This window comes from Scophthalmus maximus, chromosome 9 (genome assembly GCF_022379125.1).
Source record: "Scophthalmus maximus strain ysfricsl-2021 chromosome 9, ASM2237912v1, whole genome shotgun sequence".
Lineage (NCBI taxonomy): Eukaryota > Metazoa > Chordata > Actinopteri > Pleuronectiformes > Scophthalmidae > Scophthalmus > Scophthalmus maximus.
The window spans coordinates 22,111,542-22,132,500 of NC_061523.1; the positions used below are offsets into that span (position 1 = coordinate 22,111,542).

The 20,959-nt window shown below is 40.7% G+C and overlaps 2 protein-coding genes across 3 annotated transcripts in view; both read left to right on the top strand.

Annotated features, from left to right (window-relative positions):
- Positions 1-709: 709 nt before the first annotated feature.
- adad1 (adenosine deaminase domain containing 1 (testis-specific)) lies at positions 710-10,369 on the top strand. 2 transcript variants are annotated; one of them, XR_004796113.2, is made up of 13 exons: positions 710-844; positions 2,877-3,063; positions 3,297-3,437; positions 4,008-4,178; positions 4,303-4,374; positions 5,220-5,345; positions 5,783-5,912; positions 6,862-7,038; positions 7,247-7,322; positions 7,409-7,565; positions 8,731-8,965; positions 9,453-9,576; positions 9,658-9,794. XR_004796113.2 is itself a non-coding variant. In XM_047334510.1 (13 exons), exons 2-13 carry the CDS (start codon positions 2,898-2,900, stop codon positions 10,144-10,146), a joined length of 1,695 nt encoding a protein of 564 aa, XP_047190466.1. In that variant the 5' UTR covers positions 710-844; positions 2,877-2,897; the 3' UTR covers positions 10,147-10,369. The 2 variants fall into 2 exon arrangements, 1 of the variants encoding a protein (XP_047190466.1); XM_047334510.1 differs by lacking the exon at positions 9,453-9,576 and adding an exon at positions 10,036-10,369 and having other exon boundaries at positions 9,658-9,790.
- Positions 10,370-10,499: 130 nt separating this feature from the next.
- bbs12 (Bardet-Biedl syndrome 12) overlaps positions 10,500-20,959 on the top strand; it is a 32,524-nt gene continuing 22,064 nt past the window's right edge. Inside the window, exon 1 of the mRNA XM_035650543.2 lies at positions 10,500-11,298. The gene's annotated coding sequence lies outside the window, so the exon portion shown is untranslated. The remainder of the gene's footprint in view (positions 11,299-20,959) is intronic.

A 20,959-nucleotide genomic window follows, 5' to 3' on the forward strand; every position in this document is an offset into this window, starting at 1 on the left:
CAAAATAAGCCACACAAAAATGGATGAAGGGGGAAATTCCAACTCATTCAGGCACCTAAAGGACAATTACAAGGTCTTTTTTTGACTTGGCGAGGACGCATGACAAGTTTGCAGATAGCGAAAGTAAGGAGTGGGAGCTTCAGTCGTCATCAGAATCAAACTGAGAGGAGGAGGAGGAAGCTGAATAATTATTGTCATGTCAGCAGAAAGGAGGAAGCCCCTTACACACGTTCACTGTCTGAGTCATTTGACAGTGTTTCTTAGCAGTTTTATGGTTTTTGTTTTTTCTTCTAAATATACAAGAACAACACTTAAGCTTTCTCCATCAGGGCCCCTCGACTCTGGAACAGCCTGCCTGAGGAGTCTTTGCCTTCTTTTAAGTCACTATAAATAGTGACTTAAAACAAATATTTTTATACAGATGTGACCTGAAAACCGTATTATTGTTGGAATGCTGATTTTAATTGTCTGAGATTTGCATGTTTTTGTGAAAGCACTTTGTGAAGCTACTTCTGAAAGGTGCTATATAAATACATTTATTATATTATTATTTTTGTTATTATAATCCTGCTATAAACTATATAATTTCAAGGTGTTAGCTAAACTGGGGATCTTGCCCAAAGTCAATAAACTGAAGGGGTATGAGTTACAGTTCAGAAGAAAAGTAATGTAGTTTTTTTGTTGTTGTTGTTTGCCTGGCGACTGGCGAGGGATTTCGGGACCGCGTGGTCCGTCGTGTTTTATAAACGATCTCCGCTCGCCGTCAATCAAACGACGGGCGCCAACGACGTCAACAACACCTGCGTTGGACACGCCCACGTTCTAGAAGCTTCCGGGGGATCGGGTGAGTAACGTTGGCGCGGATAAAACGATTTTTGGGGTCTTTCTTTTGGTTTAAAATGTAATTAAAGTAAATAAACAACAACATTTGACTGTGAATTAGAAGGAAAATTATTAATTTAAACGGGATTTTCCCCCCCAAAAAAGGCGTTTTCATAGGTAATTAAGCTACAAAACGTCGACATCCTAAACCCGGTGGCACCAACCAGAGTTCGACAACGTTTAAAGTTAACTTTACATCGAGTAGTTTATATACTTATACTTTTATTGGAAGGCATTAGGCATCATAGCAACTCCCTCGTGCGGTAACCCCGAGCTAACTAGTACTACATTTGAACAACGAGGGATCGAGTCCGCCAACGCGTGCGAGTTGAAGGGTGAAGAGTCCGGAAGTGATTAGTCAACCGCGTCGGCCATGTCAACTGCAAATCTACGGCCAATCTTCGCGTCTACGCAGGAATTAAAGGGACAGTTCAGTGATTTTGAAGTGGGGTTGTACGAGTTACTTATGCATAGTTAACATGTGACCATTTAACGGAGTTTGGAGGGGAAGTTGAAGTACCGAAAAATGTCTTTTTCGCCACATTTTTGAATGATTACCTAAAAAGAAAATATCCATTCAATTGTAGGGTTAGGATAACGTTTAAAAATTTTGCGAAAAATCCCATTTTCAGTGGTCCCCTCTGCAACAGTGGGACTGAGACTTACGCTACTTCCACTTCTCCTCCAAACTCCGTTAAATGACATCGCTGATCACCATCTCCACAAGGTCCCATGTTAACTATGCATAAGTAACTCATACAACCACACTTCAAAATTTCTGAACCATCCCTTTAAAAGTTCTCAGTCGCTATGATGGCCGTCACTGAGATTCCAGAGAGGCAACCACTGATCATCAGATCAGTGTTTAAATCTCCACCACCTGCTTTGCCAGTGGGGCGGTGCCCAGATTGCACTTGAGTGCGATGCCCTGTCTCCCCCGACTCGTCTTCAGTGTTCTCTTGCACCCGTTGTCGGCCTCCGGACTGTCCCTGGTGCAGTGTAACCGGAACGGGGTGTTGCCATAAAGGGATCGTCCGCCAGAAACTGATTTCCATCCTTTTTGGCAGGTCATACACTGTGTTTTATGGATTGTATCATGGACCATGTAAAGGTGTTTCAACAGGTGAAAAACTGTATGGGTTGTGACTGAGCAGGTTAAAAAATATGCAGTCATAAGGATCATTTCATATGGATAGAAAAGCAATCATTTCCTTATTTTATACACTACCCATCGCCATATATAATGCTAATTTAATTTACATATTCGAAAAAAACATTTCAATCAATCAATCAATTACAGTGTTGTAATAGTAGACATACAAACCTTAAAAACAATAGGATCACATTTCCTGATGACGCTATAAATGGCAAACACTTAGGCCACAATTGTGATCATGCGGTGTCAATAAAGACATATATCTTTGATATTACTACGGACATAAAGTTGTGTCATGTGCCCGTTATGAGAGTTTGATCCAGATAAAATTACTTTTTGGCAGATGATCACTTTTTGGCACAACAACGGCGTGCTTCTTTTATCCCTTTCACCCAGTCTGTGGCCCCGTCTGGACGTCTCTGTGTCTTAAAAATCAAGGGAGGATTAGTAACAGGATTGTTGTTGGTTGTATGGTTTTAGCTAGGTGTATCAAATAAACATTGCTAACCTTACCTTACTGCTGGTTACGTCTAGTTGAACCATCTTAAAGTTGGTCACCATTGAACTTTCTTAAGGACCCTTCAAAATCTTAAGACATTACTTAGAGTGTGTGTATATATATGCCTTGTATTGAAAAACCTTAAAAACCCAATGACATACACTAGGAAAAAGTTTTCTCTCATTATAGCAAAATCAAATCCCCAGTACTGTTATTGCAAGTACAGTATTTGACCTTGTGTTAAATATTTGAATCAAATCTTTTTTCAATTGGTCAATTCAGCCATCTACTCTTTATTATTTATTGAAACCAGTGTTAAATTTCATTCCATGTTTTCAGTAATCTTGAAGGCCTTCGAAGATGTTTCAATGTTCCAGAGGAGCCAGTTTTGCCCAAATGCTCATGAAGGATTTGCCCGTGAAGCCAGGACTGACGGAGGCGTACAGACCTCCGTCTGCTCCGTCGATCTCGCATGGTCAAGGCAAAGATGTCTTTTGCCAACAAGTGAACAATGCACTGACACCTGGTGAGTTTCAAATGTGATTTTTCTTGAATCCCGCAGGAATCATCATCATCATCATCATCATCATCATCATCAGCAACATCAGTCACCGGTGACACTTTATTAAATCACCGCCCTTGTGTGCCTGGGTTTCTTTCTCTTGCAGGGAATTTAACATTTAGGTTTTTCTTTTTTCACTATAGCTCAAATGGAGAACTCTATATGCGTGTCTTTTTTTTCTTCTTTCCCCGACTAAGCACCTGCTGGGAAGCCAAAGATGTCACCTAAATGGGTGATTGACAAATACAAGCGAGGTGAGACCCACGCCGTGTCCTTGCTCCATCAGCTCGCCCAGATTCTGCAGTTCCACCTGGAAATGAAGGAAACGGTGACCACAGGTAAGGCTGGGATGACCTGGAATTGAACCCCGACCTCCTGTACCAAAGTCAGCAGTGTAACCTCTAAGCTCTATCAGCAGCTATACAAAACATTCATGTGTATTTAGCCTGTGTTCAATTTTGAATCCGGGTTCTGAGATTCCTGATGCAATTATATCACAGTAATTCAGCTGTTTTAGAACTACACCTAATTTTTTAAAACTTTTTGATGAATTTGTCAATTATGCTCGTGACGATTTGACCAATAATTTTGTCTGTAGAAAGTCATACAGTATTGAAAAGCACCTCAAACATTCTTAGAGTGAGAAGCTAGAACGCGAATATGTTTCAGTTTTATTACCTGAAACTTTACGTTTTGATTTAACCAATCAAATAACTGACTAATAATTTCTACTCTAGCAGAATAATAATTTTAGAAATACTCCTACTACTGACAACCAAACCTTGATAACCAATCAATCTTTGAATTTTTTTGACGCCTTCTGATCGAAAAACACTTCACTCCACAGCCAGAACTAAGGATTCGTCTTCGATCGATTTCTCAACTATTTTCCCTTCTCTTTTTTTCAGGCAACGTCACACGGCTCTATTTTGCCTTTTGTGCGGTGATTGACGGAGTTGAGTACAAGACTGGCATGGGCATAACCAAAAAGGATGCTAGGCAGAAGGCGGCAGAGCTGGCTTTGCAGGACCTGCTGCCCACGTTGGAAGGTCCGACGTCTGTTCTCCCCGAGGCATCAGGTTTGTGTCCAAAGCTGAGTAATAATAAAAGGGCAACATTTTTACAACAGCTACACACGGACTGAGTCGAATTCTATAAGCTAACACATTCTTTCATTCATTTCCTTAACTCATCTTTCCATAGACGCTCCTCCGCCCCTACCAGTGAAAGAGGGGCCGTCCATCTCTGAAGTCTATCCCTGCAGAGTCAATCGTGGTAACACTTGATTCATATGATTCTTTCACAATGCCTCATTTGTGACATGGCAGTAGTACGCTATCCTGGCGTAGCCAGATTTAATACTCAAATGCATTTCCAAGAGGCGCTGCAAACGGACGCAGACCAAAATGCCTCTAGACGCTAATTGGACAGATGAACCAGTGAGAGCCACGAATCAATGTGATGGTCGTCAGATTTGGAGGAGAGAAGACGATGATGGTGATTCCACAATGTCTGTGAACAAGCATTGCCGTTTTTGTGGGAGAAATTAGGGAAAAAAATGGGTACTTTTAGTCAAATGCTCGTTCATCAGCGGCAGCCATCCTGACTGTTTACAAAAGTTGCTTCTCTCCCCGTCACGCCAAAAAACCCCGCCCATTTCCCAAGATTTCTGCTGGCTGGAAATCACTTTCAAACGGATGGGGGTAACTAGACGTAGTCTGGCAGAGGAAATTAAATGAGCTCTCAGATTTGTCTCTGTTCCAGGCTAGTACAATACACCCCAACAGCAAGAGTTCAGGTCTTTTTAATGAGAAACACTGAGGCATGTTGCACTTCACTGTTTCACACTTTTTGCTAAGACACACGACTGAAGGACTAACAAACGTCATCCATCGCAACCTCACGTTCTGATCGCTTACTGCTCTGTCACTGAAACACTGACAATAGGTCAAGTTGTTGACATTCACATAAGGCAAATGATGCAGGAAATGCAGTGTAAACACATACCACAGCAGAATATACATATCTCTCTACATACCTTTGTCATTCAAGGTGTCTATCAGTTGATTTTATATTTTTTATCTTTATCCTTTTTTTTTTCTTTTTTTTTTGCTGTTTAGAAAGGAAGAATTTCGGTAACCTCCAGATTCTCCATGCCGTCAGGAATCAGCTCTTTAAACTGATGAACAACCACCTAGAGTTCTATGCACAGGCAGGCACCACAGCAGCGTTCATCCTTCAGACTTGTAAGTGAGCGCTCCCACCAAATTTTTTTTTCCCACAGATTAAAAGTTAGATGATCATATTCTACAAAGGTTGGCTGGTAAGACAAATTGTTCTTTATTACCCTTGATTGCTCGGTCGAATCTGAATTTGAGCCACCCTCATTATTGCAGAGTGCCAGTTCCTCAGCTGCCATGCAACCATAGCTCGCTATTCACGTACTTGGGGGAACTGTGTTGTGCAAACATTATATAACACTATAGAAGGAGCAACACTTGTTTCTTGCTTGATAAGGTCTGCTCAAAAACCTCTGCTTGACAGTACTGTAAGAACAAAAACATAAAATAAACTTGAGGTCACCCAGTCTGTTTAACAGTGTACGTAGCTAGTGTGGCCACTAGCAGAGTAATGTGTATATATGGTAGACCACTGTCCTCACTCTCTTTTCTCCCTCCACTAGCAAGTGGATGTGAGGTGGTCGCCCTCGGCACGGGGAACTTCAACATCAAAGAGAGTTGCTCAGCGGAGTCGAGTGGACGGACTGTGCTCGACTCGCACGCAGTTGTGACCGCACGCAGATCTCTCATGAGGTTAGCTGCAAACTTAACCCCGGTGTTGGACATTAGATGTTTTTTTTGTCTCATGTTCTGCCCCATTATTGTATGATGCAAGTGAAGGTAATTTTCTTCCATATGAGGTGTTGTTAATCATTTGAAGATCAGGGATTAGAAATTCAATTTTTCTAATATGTGAGTGGGGTACGTGTAAGTAAACACACTGGTAGACCACAGTAGCCTACAGCTTCTCGTCTATCAGAGTGGGCGAGCTTACTGTTGTGTCGAGCAGGCCCACGATGCTCGGATATCACATGCACACTGCAGTTTCCTTTCAGAACTTTTTGTTGTTGTCCTGTTTATGTCATGTGTGGTTTTGGTGGTTATTAACAGGTTATTGCCTGTTGGCAGTGGAGACCTGCACACTTCATTTTAATCAAGTCAAATTGCAATTGCCTCAAGGGGTTTTACAATCTATACAGCAAATGACTATATATATATATATACATATATACATACACACACACACACACACACACACACACACACACACACACACACACACATATTTATATAAGGTATATATCCACAAAAATGAATGTAGAAAATTCCTTTAATTTCACACATCTAAGGTAACATGTCAAAGTTATCCACTGGTATGATTTGACAAAGCTTCTTTTCTTCCGACTGGATTTAAAAGGTTTTTAATTCCACACCAAGTATCACACCATAACTACAATTTCAAAGAATATAGTGGGTCAAATTCCATAATTTGGTTTTAGTGCAGTCGGTATTTCATATTTGAAGCGTGTGAATTTTGCCATTTTGAAAGTAGTTTATACATGACTGACACCTCTGCAGCTGAGGTGATTTATTTGTTGTGTAGCTCCGCTCTGCACCTGTAGACACTTTTCTACAGCACATGAGCGATATAATCCAGACGTGACGTCATACATGAGCCATTCTTCTCATGCTGCGTCGCCAGGTTTCTGTACCGGCACCTGCTGATGTTCTACAGCAAAACTGCCAATCTGACAGAGAAGTCGATCTTCCAGCAGAGCAGCGACGGCAGCAGCAGCTTCCTCAGCCTGAAGGGCAGCATCACCCTTCACCTTTATGTCAATCAACTGCCAAAGGGCGCCGCTCAGATCCCGTCCAGGCTGTGAGTGTTTTTGATTATCGGCTTTATTCATCTGAGGTTCTCGCTGATTTTTACTCATTAGTCACTGGAGATTATTTTTTAGTCCCCAGTAAGGAAAAAGTCATGGCAACCGAATATTTTGTTTTTTTTTATTCACCCTATTTTGTGGAGCCCGACCGATATTAGCCTTATTTGTAGAAATTTAAAGATTGTGTGCTTTAATTCTCAGGAACCTGAACCCCCTCTCCATTTCGGCTTGGCAAGTCAACAACGAGATGAGCCTGCACCTGTCAGTGGAAGGCAAGGTATCGAAACGTTGAAATCCTCTCATCTGCATGGTTTCTAATTTGGCCGTCGGCATGAATTACAGATCATTGTATTTCTTTTAAAGGTGTTCTCGGTTTTCTCGTCGGCCTACGATCAGTCTGCGTCAAGGGCGGTCAGCATGTCCGCCACAGACAAGATTTCTCAATGGCAGGTGCTTGGATACCAGGGAGCCTTGCTCAGTCACTTCATCGAGCCCATCTATGTGGATAGCATCCTCGTAGGCAAGTCATCGCTTCAACAGAACATCAAGGTTTTTCTTGCGCAGAGAATGTAGAGACAATCATCGTTATTAAATTCAGAGAGAAGCAAATTCAACATCAGAATCAGTCCAAGGTTACAATGCATGACGTCATCTGTTTAAAAAAAAAAAGACCAGACAAACCAACAGATTCCCCAACATTGAAATGATCTAAAAGACAATTTAAAGATCATTCAAACAGTTGTGAAAATGTCCTACTCAAGTTTCCAAGTTGGGTTATAAAAACGACAATCATGTTTGATTTGGTTTTTTTCCTCTCCATGTGACTGTCCCCTCTCCTCTTTTCATAATCATAATGACTACATGACCCACATTTGCTCGTGAGAGAGGGAAACTCCAGAGTTAGTCGCATTCGATGTGTATGAACAGGTCGGAACACCTTTTTTGTAAACACATTTAATTCAGTTACTATAAGTGAGCATGAGGCTGTAAACACAATTGTTCAATTAACCCATTAACCCCCCCCCCCCGTAAAATCTAAAAAAACTTGATGTTCACTAATAGTTCATTCACACCAAACACGAAGCCATTATTTATTTGCACGATGAGATAACATTCAAAGTTAATGCAAAGATGCGAGTTGACACTAACTTCCCGACTCTGGCGGATAAATGACCCAGCGCATAAAAGCGAATAATTTGAAACTCGGGCAAAATACACCTTAGGAGATGTGCTACCTGGCTGCGCTACGACTCGTGGCCCGGTCAGTCGAGTATATTCATCAACAACAACAAAGAGTGCCCCTCTAGAGAAAGAGGCGATTTGTTTTAATTTGCTTGTGTCTCATCTGGTTTTAGAGGGAGGAGCACACAGGCGTTGCGACCGCTCTTAAAGGGAAGTACACTGATACGTCCCACCTAAGGTGACACTTTGTATATCAGATTAAGACAGACTTTAAAAATGGCACCAAATTACTGACACATTTTTGGGCGGTCTTACATTCACATGTTCCTGACATTATTTGAGTTTTTAAACGCCTCCTTTCCTGACTAACTGTACATTACGTCTGCTAAAAGAGAACCCCTCTATTTCTCCAAAATGATCCGAGATGCATTGAGGGTAAATGTCGTCAAAACCTCAGGTTGTAGAAAGAAGTGTAACCCTATTTGCTGAAATAATCCTTTCAGGTGATTCTTGCTGCAGTGACACCCGCGGCATGGAGATGTCGGTGAGCCAGCGTGCGGAAGGGATCACCTCTCAACTGCCCGTGTACTACTGCATGATCAGGCCTCGCATCAGCCTGGTGTCTTCTGTGGCCACAAACAGCGCAGACGGTGGCCAGTTGACCCACGGCATCAACTGGAGCGAAGGAGACAGCTCCCTGGAGGTCGTGGACGGTCTGCAGGGCAAGACCATAGAGGAGTGAGGATGACTGGATAGGCAGTGGGGGTGTCGTTGTGTGACCGCCGTATGTTTGCATTTAAGCTGCCGGTCACGTTTGTTCAGCAGCTACTTCGAGTTAGGTCAAAGATTTGAGAGTTTTTCATCAATCACAGCATAATTAATTACAAATGAATGATTTAGTTGATACAGTTATTTTCCAGGTTGAAGCGAGGCAGCCTGGAGTTAGATTTAACAGCATTTATTACTAGTTTTACAGTTATTAATGCACACTGGAAACTAGTTAGAAGTCTTCAAGCATTCAGTTGGAAAACAGACAGAATTTGTGACTTTTTTTTTTTCACTCTCTTTCCTTTTCCTCTAAAATAATTGCTATTATAATGTTTTTACTACAGATATATTTATGTCAATGGCCCGTTGACATTTGTGCAGCACTGTGGCATATAGTATAAACTCACCTGGGTATAACTGTGTGAACATACAGATTTGCATTGTATGCAAATTGCAATGTGACTTGGCATTTGAAAATACTGGGAGCAGGGAAAACAGCCCTTCATGAGACGCACTGACTGAGCTGACAGATGCAGTGGTGCCGGACAGCGATGCAGCCAGATCCTGTGCTCATTTACAAGGTCCCCATGTCCGTCAGCTCTGTTTTTTTTTGTTGGGGATTACATCACGGCTGATTCTATACTCTGGCTCTGCTGTTGTAGATCTCCCTTTAAGAGTGGCTCTGCGCTGGCAAGCCGACTGTGCAAAGCAGCGATGCTGCACCGCTTCAAAATGGTGGCCAAGGAAGCCCAGAGGCCGGACCTGCTGGCCGCAACCTCCTACAGAGAGGCCAAGGTAACCCCAACAGCTCCTCCCCACATCTTTTCCAAAAGTAACACTCTCAACACACGCTGTATTAGGTGTTATTCACATTTTCTTCGTTATCTTGAGTCTCCACACGTTTTTTCCCCCTGTATCTTTCCTAGATCGTTTCTCATTTGAAATTAAATTGTTGAAGATGTCATTTATTGGCTATGGAAAAGTTCTAAGCAAGGATTAATTGTAATCAGCTTACTTCTGTTGTCATTTTGTCACTGAAGGGGATGGCGAAGGCCTACCAGGAGGCAAAGCGTGTGCTGCGGGCGTACCTGCTGCAGCAGGGCTTTGGTCTTTGGCTGGTCAAGCCTTCGGTTGGTGAATTCAGTAATTGAGGTCTGGAAAATAGCTACAGTTGTGTTCAAACTGTTCAAACTATGTTTTAGTTTACAAGAAGCACTTGTCATCATGGGACTTCACCATGCATGCAAACGAAAATAATTTTTTGTTGTTGTTTCCAAAGGGATTCAAACCAATCCCTGTTTAAAAAGCAGTTCTGATTTCCAAAAGAGAAATACATATAGTTATACGTTTGTATAAAATAAACATTCAAGCAAACAACTTGTGTTGCACGTCTGAACGGGCCTTAATCAGGCTAATGTGTGTGTGTATATATATATATACACACACTGTTTATGGTGCATTATATTTGCTACTGTGTGAAATAAAAGTGACCATGACCATCCTACTTTTTAGCTTCATGTTAATTGAGAGGCTCTGAAGTATGACATGTTAAGTCACATAAAAGACCAGAGTTTGGTTTAACTAAAGTTAAAGAACCCCTCCAGTCACAAAATCATAAGTCATAAAAAGAATCTGCTCTGCCTAATATTTTGTTTAACATTGTTTACCAAAAAAAACAATGTTAAACAGCCCACTGAAATGGGGCTGGAAACCATCCACTCTCTATCCCTCAATGAGGAATTCTGAGACCATGACTATTCATGATAGTCAAATAACAGCCCCCCCCCCACCAGAATGTGCGCAACAACACACACCGAGACTGTGTCTACGATGTAACGCACAGCCTGCAAGCTACTGTGCAGCTTCTTAACCATCAACTTCTAAACAAGCCTCATCAGGTTAATACTGTTGTATTGCTGAAAGGCCACTTTTAAATGACTAGCTGTTGATCACCATAATTGGCCGGTGGATGATGACATAAGCCTAAATTTAGCAGCAGATCGTTGATCAAGAAGTGCCGATTCCCCATGTTTCGGCTTATGTGAAGTGACCACAGCGGATATACAACGACCCCATGTCGATGCAAAGCGTTGAATTGCCTCTTTCCACTCTTACATGTACACATACAGGAAATGCTTGGGTTTCCTGTGTATGATAAGTCAGCAGTAAATTGTCTCTTCAAGTGCCGAGCAGTCTTGTGAATGGGAGTGCTGCGTCTATTTCCTACTGGTTTTCCCTGCACTGTAAGAGGAATTTTCCAGTGCATGCAGGGAACTCGTGTCCAAGGATCAAGCCTTTCAGTTGTACGTACAACTCCAGGTTTCAAACTTAATATCTTATTACTTTGATATCATGTGCAGTGCAGATTGTGACCTTTAAGTGTAATGCATTGCAGAAAACCCTAATAGCATCTTGCATATTTATAATTTTACGTTGGAACTGCAGGGTAATAAAAGGGTTCAATGCAAATTATTTCACTACAACCCTGATAACTTTGGTTTATGATTCAATTGAGGAGACGATGCATGTGTCCCAACCTCCGTTTTTAAATTATGATGCAGAGGGAAAATATTTAAGGCATCACCCGGACAAAGTAGTGTTTTGCTCGATGCTACAAAACCAGGTTGTGTAAGGTGCAGCTCGTAAACTGCTCTCCTTCCTGTTTCCTTCTCTTCTTCGTTTGGTAAATGTTTTGTTGTAAATTCCTGTGGTTGTTTTTCAGTGGGGGGGGTATTTAGATAATCAAGTCTTTTCTAATGAAATTGAATCAATCATAGCATTTTGGTATTATCATCTAGGCTAATTCTGTATGTACTGTGTAATTAAATGCTTCCTCAGTATTATATTTAATCTGAAGACTAAATTACATTATTGTTTTTATATATATATATATATATATATATATATTACGTTTATGTAGCTTTTACATAGGCGAGTCAAGTCCTTGTTATGAGTAATATCTCGGATATATGACTGAAACATGTTCAATGTACTAATCTAATGCCCCAAAACAGACATAAAATATCCGCCCCCTTTTTTTTTGGTGCACATGTCACTGAGGTGATACTAGTAGGTTAAGAGATAAACAGGATATGCAACTCTCTTGATGTGGTTGAACAGTGAAAACATTTGAGGCCTGAGCTCTTAGTACCTTTGCTGTGGTGCTGTGCAGGAGGTTGCGAAATATTTACTGGATTCTCGTAAATCATGACCGGATCCAGATCCTCACTGGTGACTTCTCTGCCATTTTTGTCTGCGATGATCTACAGAGAAATATGTCAGAGACGAGCATCTTAGCATATTCGGAAGACTCAAGATTGGTCCGTAGGTGTGAATATGAGCATCAATGGTTGTTTATATGTCACCTCTGTGATACGCCAACAACCTGTCCCGGATGTACCACGCCTCTCGTTGGGATGCATCGAATGTTCGGCCAAGTGAAAAGACGGAATCATTTTTAATGACGTGATCAAAAAGCTGCCAGCATGGAATGGAGTGCGGTGCAACATGTCGGCGAGTGTGGAAGCATTGAAAATGTCGGAGAGTGACGCAAAAATAGCTTTTGATCTGCCCACGACATTCGCCGCAAACCAGCGGGTGTTAATCGTAAAACTTATCTCTCTCTTCGCCCCATTTGAGCAGCTAACAAGGGAGACGAGTTGCAGCACTAACGTGTCTTCTAACCAAATAGGCTGAAACAGACCACAGAGTGAAATCAACTAAAACTGCCATCTTAGAGGCTGTCAACACGTGTTAGTCAGGCAAACAAAATGTTCAGTAATGCACTTTTATAATTGATGTTTTTCCTTGAAAATCAAGACAAAAAAGTAAATAGAACATTTAGGCTATTTAATTAATGGAATGATGAAAAAATTGGAAACATAAAAGAACCCCCCATGACATTGTGCTTCCCTACCTATCGCCCAATGTCAATGTCGGGTCTAAATACTCCATGAGCCTTGTCAACCATTGCTATAGAGAAGCAGCCAATCAGAAAGATGGCAAATTCAAAGCCCCCATCGCTACAGGTACAGTGCACACTGGCAAGAAAGCACGTACGATTCAAGGAGCCACAGAATGAACAAAGAGAAAAAATCTGTTGCATAAAACCTATAACCTTAACCAAGTAGTTTTAGTTAACAAAACTCAAACTAAACCTAACCTCAGAGTGGTAGATCATTTCATTACACACTGGCCTGGGGATATTATTCTCCAGATCAGAAAAGGATCACGAATGTCTAGTCATTGTAGAATACTGGCTGTTGTATTTTGTCATACAGGAAAGAGGAGTTTTTCCCTATTAAGTTATTAAAAAATATTCCTGGTGATGTTTAAAATAGAAATAAATGGACCTGGAACTTTTTTTCTTCTACAGCTGCGTCGTTATGTCAACCTTCCTTTACCACAAAGCCCATACATAATTTTTTTTTTTTCTTAAATGACTCAACAGTGACATTACCATGACCTAATTTTCAACCTACATGTGGAAGCTAGACTAGTTAATTTGCCTTTAACATTGAGGAAGTTCGGCTTCCTACAGAGGCTCACATCTATTCCTCTCCGACATTAATTGCATCACTGCTGAAGTCAAATCTAGCTCTGATGCAATCAGATTTTTATTTTGTTTTCTATACCTTTTGGGTTAGTTAATCAAAAACATGATCTGGATGTGCACTCTGATTTGATGACGGCTATAAGAACTAAACCTTCCAGGTTCCATAATTATTTTTGGTCCTTTTAAAACAATTCCTTTTTTTTATGTTGACGGCAAGACACAAACTCTTTAAGACAACATTTATTAAGTTATACATTCACGCTTACAGCACCAACATACAGCATATTAAATAATCAATAATTACATAAATAGAAAGTCAGAGCTATAAAAGAGATTACATTCTCGTTTGAAATTTAACGTTCATTGAATCATAGCAAATAGCATCACCAAAAACAGAGATATACCTGAACACGTGCAGATGTGGCTTGATTTAACATGAAATCCTTTACACCACCCAGATACATTGTCACAAGGTTGGTCTGCTTCAGAATCCCTTGGCTGCTTGTCTCATCTCATGCCGGGACGAATTATAGTTCATTCTTGTCAGCACGTGATCGCTGCTCTAGACTTCCAGAGGCGTTTTTTCTCAGTGCAACCGACTGGAGAAGCTCGGACACGGAAGTTTGTCCAGTCTCACTTGGAGGAAGTTGTGTAGTGGAGCTGAAGTAAAGATTCCATATTGTCTAGAAACTTGCCGAAAGCAGTTTGAGACCATTTCTCACATTCACACTCACTGGAGGCTGTCGGTGCCTACGGGGCGGAGACGATCAGTCAGTTTAGTCCATTCAACAAAATGTCCTGTTGTAACCTTATTTATTTATTTTTGGGGGGAAATCACAATTTGGAGATATACTTACATGGCCTTCCTCCCGGTATTGGATTGTAACTTCCAAGAATTCGACAGCCGGGTAAATGCGTCCATAGGGGTCGTGGCATTCCTCCGTGACGGTTCCATTAAGTTCTCTCATAACGCAGTCCAGTGCGGTGTCGATGCATTCCATCTGTGTGTCGGAGAGAGAGAAAGATGTCTCAGCTTTCATTTACTGCCTGGACTGTTAGCAAATAGAAGCTGTCATGACAACACCCGACAAGCTCATTTCCTGTACTAGAGAGCCTTAACATGTGGTTTGTAAAAGCCGAACTAAAACCCTGACGCTTGAGCGTCTTTGATGCCGGGGGAGAACCCAACATGACTTTTTGCTCTGTAAAAAGATTAGTCCTATCGTCAAGTATCATATTTGGTCCAGAAAATACATAATACCATATTTCATTGCTCTTGTAGTCACTTTTTTTTAGGCAATGCATTGCTGTATTTTCAAGAACTTTAAATGCAATAGAAAATAAATCCATACCGTCACATCTGTTGGAGCGTAGAATTTTGAATCTGGTGGCTGTAAAGACAGAACAAAACGTTAGTCTTGTATTAGCAAATGGCGGAAACTTAACAAAAGTGAGGACAAAATTTCCCAAATGACATACACAAGTGACACTGTTCCGCATGAGGCAGATATTGGCGTCCACCAAGGGTAAGGGGGTTGCTTGAAGACAACATAAGAAAGTGAGAAACCAAAAGGGAATCCCCATAAAGTGATCCATATTCAGCTCGAAGGCTCGTCAGTGTGATAAGCAAGTTGTGTAGTGGCAGTGTTGTGTTGGTTTACTCACCCTCTGTGCTGCATTTATATACTGTAGCTGTGGGGTGGAAAGGGTGGGCTGAATTAGTTCTACAGCTCCCAATACAGCGTTGTTTTTCCTTTTAAATATTGGAATTGTTTTTCTTCTTCACAGTGCTACTACAACATGGTAAAATCCCTCCACTTGGCCTATTGTAGCACAGCATTTTACCTTCAAGCTCTTGTGAAACTAGGTTGGCTGTCCTCAGTTTGGTGTAGAGGGTTTTTCTTGCTCTCTGTTTGCACCATGAGGGAAAGGTGTTATCATGAAATACAATTTTATAGTTTTTTTTGTTGTTGTTGCTGTTTTAACATTTTTGTAAACAGCCACAGAAGCAGTTTCTTCTTCTTCACAGCAGAAATTATACAATAATCATAATGGTAGAAATGTATGTTAATATTAATTAAAAATCAAAAGGAATCATTCAAAATGACTGGTTGCATTGTGTCCGTATTGCAGTGACACGTTTGATCATAGCAAATAGCATCACTGAAAACAAAGATATACCTGAACATGTCCAGATGTGGCTTGATATAACATGAAATCCTTTAAATCACCCAGATACATTCTCACAAGGTCGGTCTGCTTCAGAATCCCTCGGCTGCTCGTGTCTCATCTCATGCCGGGACAATTTTTAGTTCATTCTTGTCAGCACGTGATCGCTGCTCTAGACTTCCAGTGCCGTTTTTTCTCAGTGCAACAGACTGGAGCAGCTCGGACACGGAAGTTCGTCCAGTCTCGCTTGGAGGAAGTTGTGTATTGGAGCTGAAGTAAAGATTCCATATTGTCTAGAAAACTCACCGAAAGCAGTTTGAGACCATTTCTCACATACTGGTTATCTTTCCACGTCGCTACACACGGTCCGTATTTTCTCGTGTCGGTGGTCCCAGGTTTTATTTTGGGGAAAAAAAGGTGCGGTAGCTGTGCCTATTGAAATCCACCAGAATGTTATTCTGGACAAAAAAGCTCATCGTTGAAAGGAATCGCCTTGTAAAATAACAATTTGGTAAAGTTGTAAGAAGTGTTTTCTTTTGTCCGATGTGTGAAATCTCTGTTTTTAGAGGCCCCTTAAAACGAAGATCTCTGCTAACATTGTATTAGTGTGAAAAGTGTCTGGACCGGCAGAAACACGCACCTGTTTTAAAAGCGATGCCGCATCTGCCTCCTGATTGGTTCTTGGTCGGTCTCTGTTTACACTTGCTGTCAGGAAAAAATTCCACTTTGCTGTCGGTCCATGAAAAGAAATCTCTGCTGCCCTTACTTCACATCATCACTGCTACTCTTTGGAGTAGACAAATCTGCTTCCTTTTTTACACCATCATGCACATGCCCAGTATATGAGTGTGGTCACATGACATCGCACTTCAGGTGTGTCCGCACCGAGCTAAAATGCTCTTCTGGGCAGAGATGGTTCTAGTTTTAAGATGCAGCACAGATCACAGGAGCATTAATATACGCAAGGACAAAAATCATGAATCACAGTTGTAATTGTTCAAATTTTATTAGCAAAATTTCAAATGTCGTATAAATAGTTGCGGTACATGAATTGACTTGCTTTATAGAATAAATATATAAATTAACTTGAGAATGTCTTCCAGTGTTTCTCAACTGTTTAACTGAGAAGAGACAACATCACATTTTAGTGTGTTATGAATTAGATAAGTATAAAGTAGAGGAAACATTTGTAGGGGCAGGGCTGGAACAATTCACGGCGCTTTGCTGAACAAAAGAAGTCATGTCCTCCACAAAGTGCGCGAATGGCTTGTTTTCCCACTGGCATTCGGTAGAGTTGGCCTGAGGAGAAGAGGTTGCTTTAGTATTGGATCATGTATTTTGAGTGAGGATATATTGATGCAAAGAGTATTTATTATGTCATACGAAACTGAGAATACTCACAGTGTGCTGTGTTTGGTGATATAGTTCTTCCAATGCGTCCAGAGATTGGTTAATTGTCAAATTTCCGTCGCAGTGGATATTGGCGCGTTCAAGCTCTTCAATGAAGGTCTTCAGGGCTTCAGCAAGGCTCACATTCTGACAAAGACAGAAAAACATATCAACCAAAAGTCGAGCGGCAGCCTCCTTTCATTTAAGCTGGCGTGGGCTCACTCATTTTCTCTTAATCATGTGGAAAACATTGTTTGAGAAGCATCTCCCATAAGTTAAAAGCAAGTTACAATGTAAACACAGCTACGGAGATTTTCTAGACAAAACAACAACGTCAGGACAGCCGTGGTTGCTGGAATCTGCAAAAGCAGCATCAACTTCCTTGAATGAGCACTTGCACCTCACTTACCAAGACGTTTGTTGGAGACAGGAAAGTCACATTTTGTGCCTGCAAGAAATGAAAGGAAAAGACTTTTAGTTTACAATTCATTTTTACTTTACACCATTTTATTTTAACACCTTATCCTGGTTGGTTTTCCAAATTGACAAACATAATGCAATATTTAAAAGGCCCAAATGTTTGCTGGACGATCAAGTACATTGTCTTTATCGTGAAATAACTTACGCATGAGACACCATCGAGTTCTTTCTTAAAGTCCAAGTCGTCTCTCTGGAAGGCGACACATGGTAGTTTGGGGTTGTTGCCTCTATCAGCAGTGGTTAAGGGATACGCTTGAAGGTACCCGACGAAAACAAACATCCAGAGTGCGTTTCTGAGGTGATGCTCCATGGTTAAAGCTTGACTGAAGTGTCTTGTTGAAGATGTGCAATAGTTCTGTTTATCAGCGACTTGTGGTGCCCTGTTGCAGTCAACTAATTTATAGTGGACAAAAAGTGAGTGGGCTTTTTTTTTCCTATTAATCATGTTGCATTTTTCCCTCATCAACTGCATGGTGAAACCCCAAAGAGGAGGTGAGTGGGTGAGTCAGTGCCCTCTCTGGTGGTGATAACCAAAAAAAAAAAAAGTTTATCCACATTGGAAGAGCTAATGTTTAAAATGATATTTCTTTATTACCTTCTTATCAACTACTATCATCCCATTACAAATAAAAAATAAAAAGCATGAGTTTTATAACACCAATAAACTCATAAAAAGAATTCGGTAAAACTTCAATAAAATTTTATTGATGCTCCAGACTTTTGTTGTCAGTGACAAGCTTGAGCGTTTCCTCGTTGGCATTTTATTTTCTGTTCGACACAGCGAGCAGGTTTTATGACCACAAATGTATCTGCAACATTGACGTCCTCATACTTTGTGCCTTTTTTTTTCTTTCTTAGCTGTGGCAGAATTCATTACCAAATGACAGGTCTACTGAGACACTGCAGACACTGTTTATTTATATATATATATATATATATATATATATACACACACACACACACACACACACACTGTTAAACGACAGACATGTTACTTTGTAAACAAAGTTTTTTCTTTGGTTTTGTTTTTTTAGCAAATTACAGCCAACGCAATGAGGGAAGATTTAATTCTTGTGCGTCTGGGAGATTATCATTACGAAATTATTAAAAATAGACGGGAGCATGTGTGGCTGCAGGTAGGAGTGCGTGGCGGGTGTGTTACGTCACACTCAGCAGAAATGAATGCAGGGTTTCACTGAACAGCACCTACACTCTGGTGGGGATTCCCCACCAGAGTGTAGGTGTGGTAGGAGTGGTGTTATCCCAGATAACAAACGATCTGCGTGCTAACTACCTGCATGTTGCACCTTGTCACCTCAGACACTGTCGTCAGTTTTTCTCCGCTGCTCAGTCACTCGCGGGTCAGGTTTTAGTTTCGAGGTTTTCTCCAGGAGTCACGTAAAAGCAAATGAATGCGACAGGATTTTGACGTTGATGAAGAGGGTGGGGAAATTTCTAATCCATGGAATTTGTCGAAATGTTTGGGGGACATCCCTGCTGTTTCCGCGTCTTGCTGCCAAGTCTTTATCACATTAAACATGAGCGTTTTATATTAAGGCTATAAAAATAACGACTGCCTTTTTAACCTGTTGTTTGACCCAACAGGGAAGTCATTTCAAGTGTGTGCCAATTCACATGATCATGAAGCGAAGCTAAAGGTATTTATTGTTGCAGATGCATAATTTGCAGATGCATTCAATTTAAATTGTGAACAGAAAGAGAGAAAACAATGAAAATGCTGCTTGTTTGCTCCCACACTGCCAAATTTCAATCCTTATGTTTCTTATACCTCTAATACAGTATTTTGATTTCATAACCATTGATTCAAATAATTTTTCCTCGTGCTTCTTTTAATTTTGAACAACAACTTCTGATATTACTCAAATGAGGTAGTTTGTCCTTTATCGAGCATAATTCAACATTCTATTTAGTCGTAAAATTTTCACCGTCCCACAGGGAACACTACTTTTTACTGCCAACCTCAAACTCTCTTTGAATTTAATATCCTTTAAGTTGCAACAGCTCAAGAAATGTGTTTATTAATCACCATTAGCCGATGTCCCACGACATGACTTTAATATTTCCATTAGGTAGAAGTGGGATCAGTGAGATAAGGGGTGAACAAAACACAATCATCCTTTCCTGGTGTGAGTTCTTCAATTGCTCTTATAAACCACTGAATCATCTTTGCCACAAACATCCCCAGTTCGAGGCATGTACATCACGCTGTCCATGTTTGGGATCTTCTCCTTGCACCTGTCCTCAGATTTATTGTGTTGTCAAAACCCAAAACAGATTCACTTTTCACCATCAAGGAACAAGTAAAACCAGAACAAAACTGTTGCTACGAATGGATGAATTAAGTAATTTTCTTATTTTAACTCTGCTATGAATTCAATTCAATTTAGATGCTGGTTTTGACAAACCACGTATGTTTGAAACATTTCTGTTAATTAAAAAAAACATTGTTAGTTTCCTCCCTGCATCTGAAGTATTTATTGCATCAGAAGTATTTATTGGTCCCAGTTAATGCTCGCTTTGCAACTAGAGAAAAAAAAAGTACTACTATAATCCAAAGTGCGGAAGTTCATTTTTAAAATTTACTCTTAAATGAAGTCATTTTGTGGCCTGTGCATAAAATCCCTGTTTCACTTCCTCTGACGCTTTGTGAGGGGGTGCTGTCATTTAAATTACACACTGTCCAGTAAACAGTATTTCATGTCCCAACGCTAAATGTCAGAGCCCTCACCATATCTCACCACACGGAAAGAATGCTCAGGGAAATTAAAAGCTTTGGTTTCCATGATAGCCGTGATGTCTTGTTTACCACGGGCCACCACAGAGTAGTATCACATAGTCAGGTAGTGGCTTTGCCGCGGTACCCGTGTGTCCCATTTCTTTACGTCACGGTAGCCACAGGCCTCCATCATTAAAAGAAATGATGCACCGTTATTATATATATATTTTTTTAATCATTCGGACATTGTGGCTCAGTTGTGCAAAGTCTCTTTGCCTCCTCTGAAGGAGGATTGGCCTGAGATTTTGCTTGTTTTCAGCTTTCATCTCGGTCAGAGTACAAGACCCAGCAGTCAGTAGCACATGGTGTTCGAGTGCTAGAGCAGAGCGTCAGGCAAATCCTTTATTACTCGCTCTTTAGGATTTTTTTCTTTCTTTTCTTCGGTGGACAGACGGATCAATCGCAGTCCGTTAAATTATTTGAGTTGCAGAAGTGATATTTGGGGGGAACAAGGAGTGCAGAATTAGGACGATTGACAAAAAACATCAGCTATTTAAAGCTAGTGTGTAATATTTAGAAGAACTTATTCACAGAAATTGAATATATTGTCTTTATTGTTTATTTTTTTTGGTCA

Bases quoted from the DNA above. Each gene is read 5' to 3' on its own strand.
- adad1 (XM_047334510.1), top strand. From the start codon at position 2,898: ATGTTTCAATGTTCCAGAGGAGCCAGTTTTGCCCAAATGCTCATGAAG. The intron at 3,438-4,007 runs GTAAGGCTGGGA...TCTTTTTTTCAG, and splicing joins GAAGGAAACGGTGACCACAG to GCAACGTCACACGGCTCTAT. The intron at 9,791-10,035 runs GTAACCCCAACA...TTGTCACTGAAG, and splicing joins CCTCCTACAGAGAGGCCAAG to GGGATGGCGAAGGCCTACCA.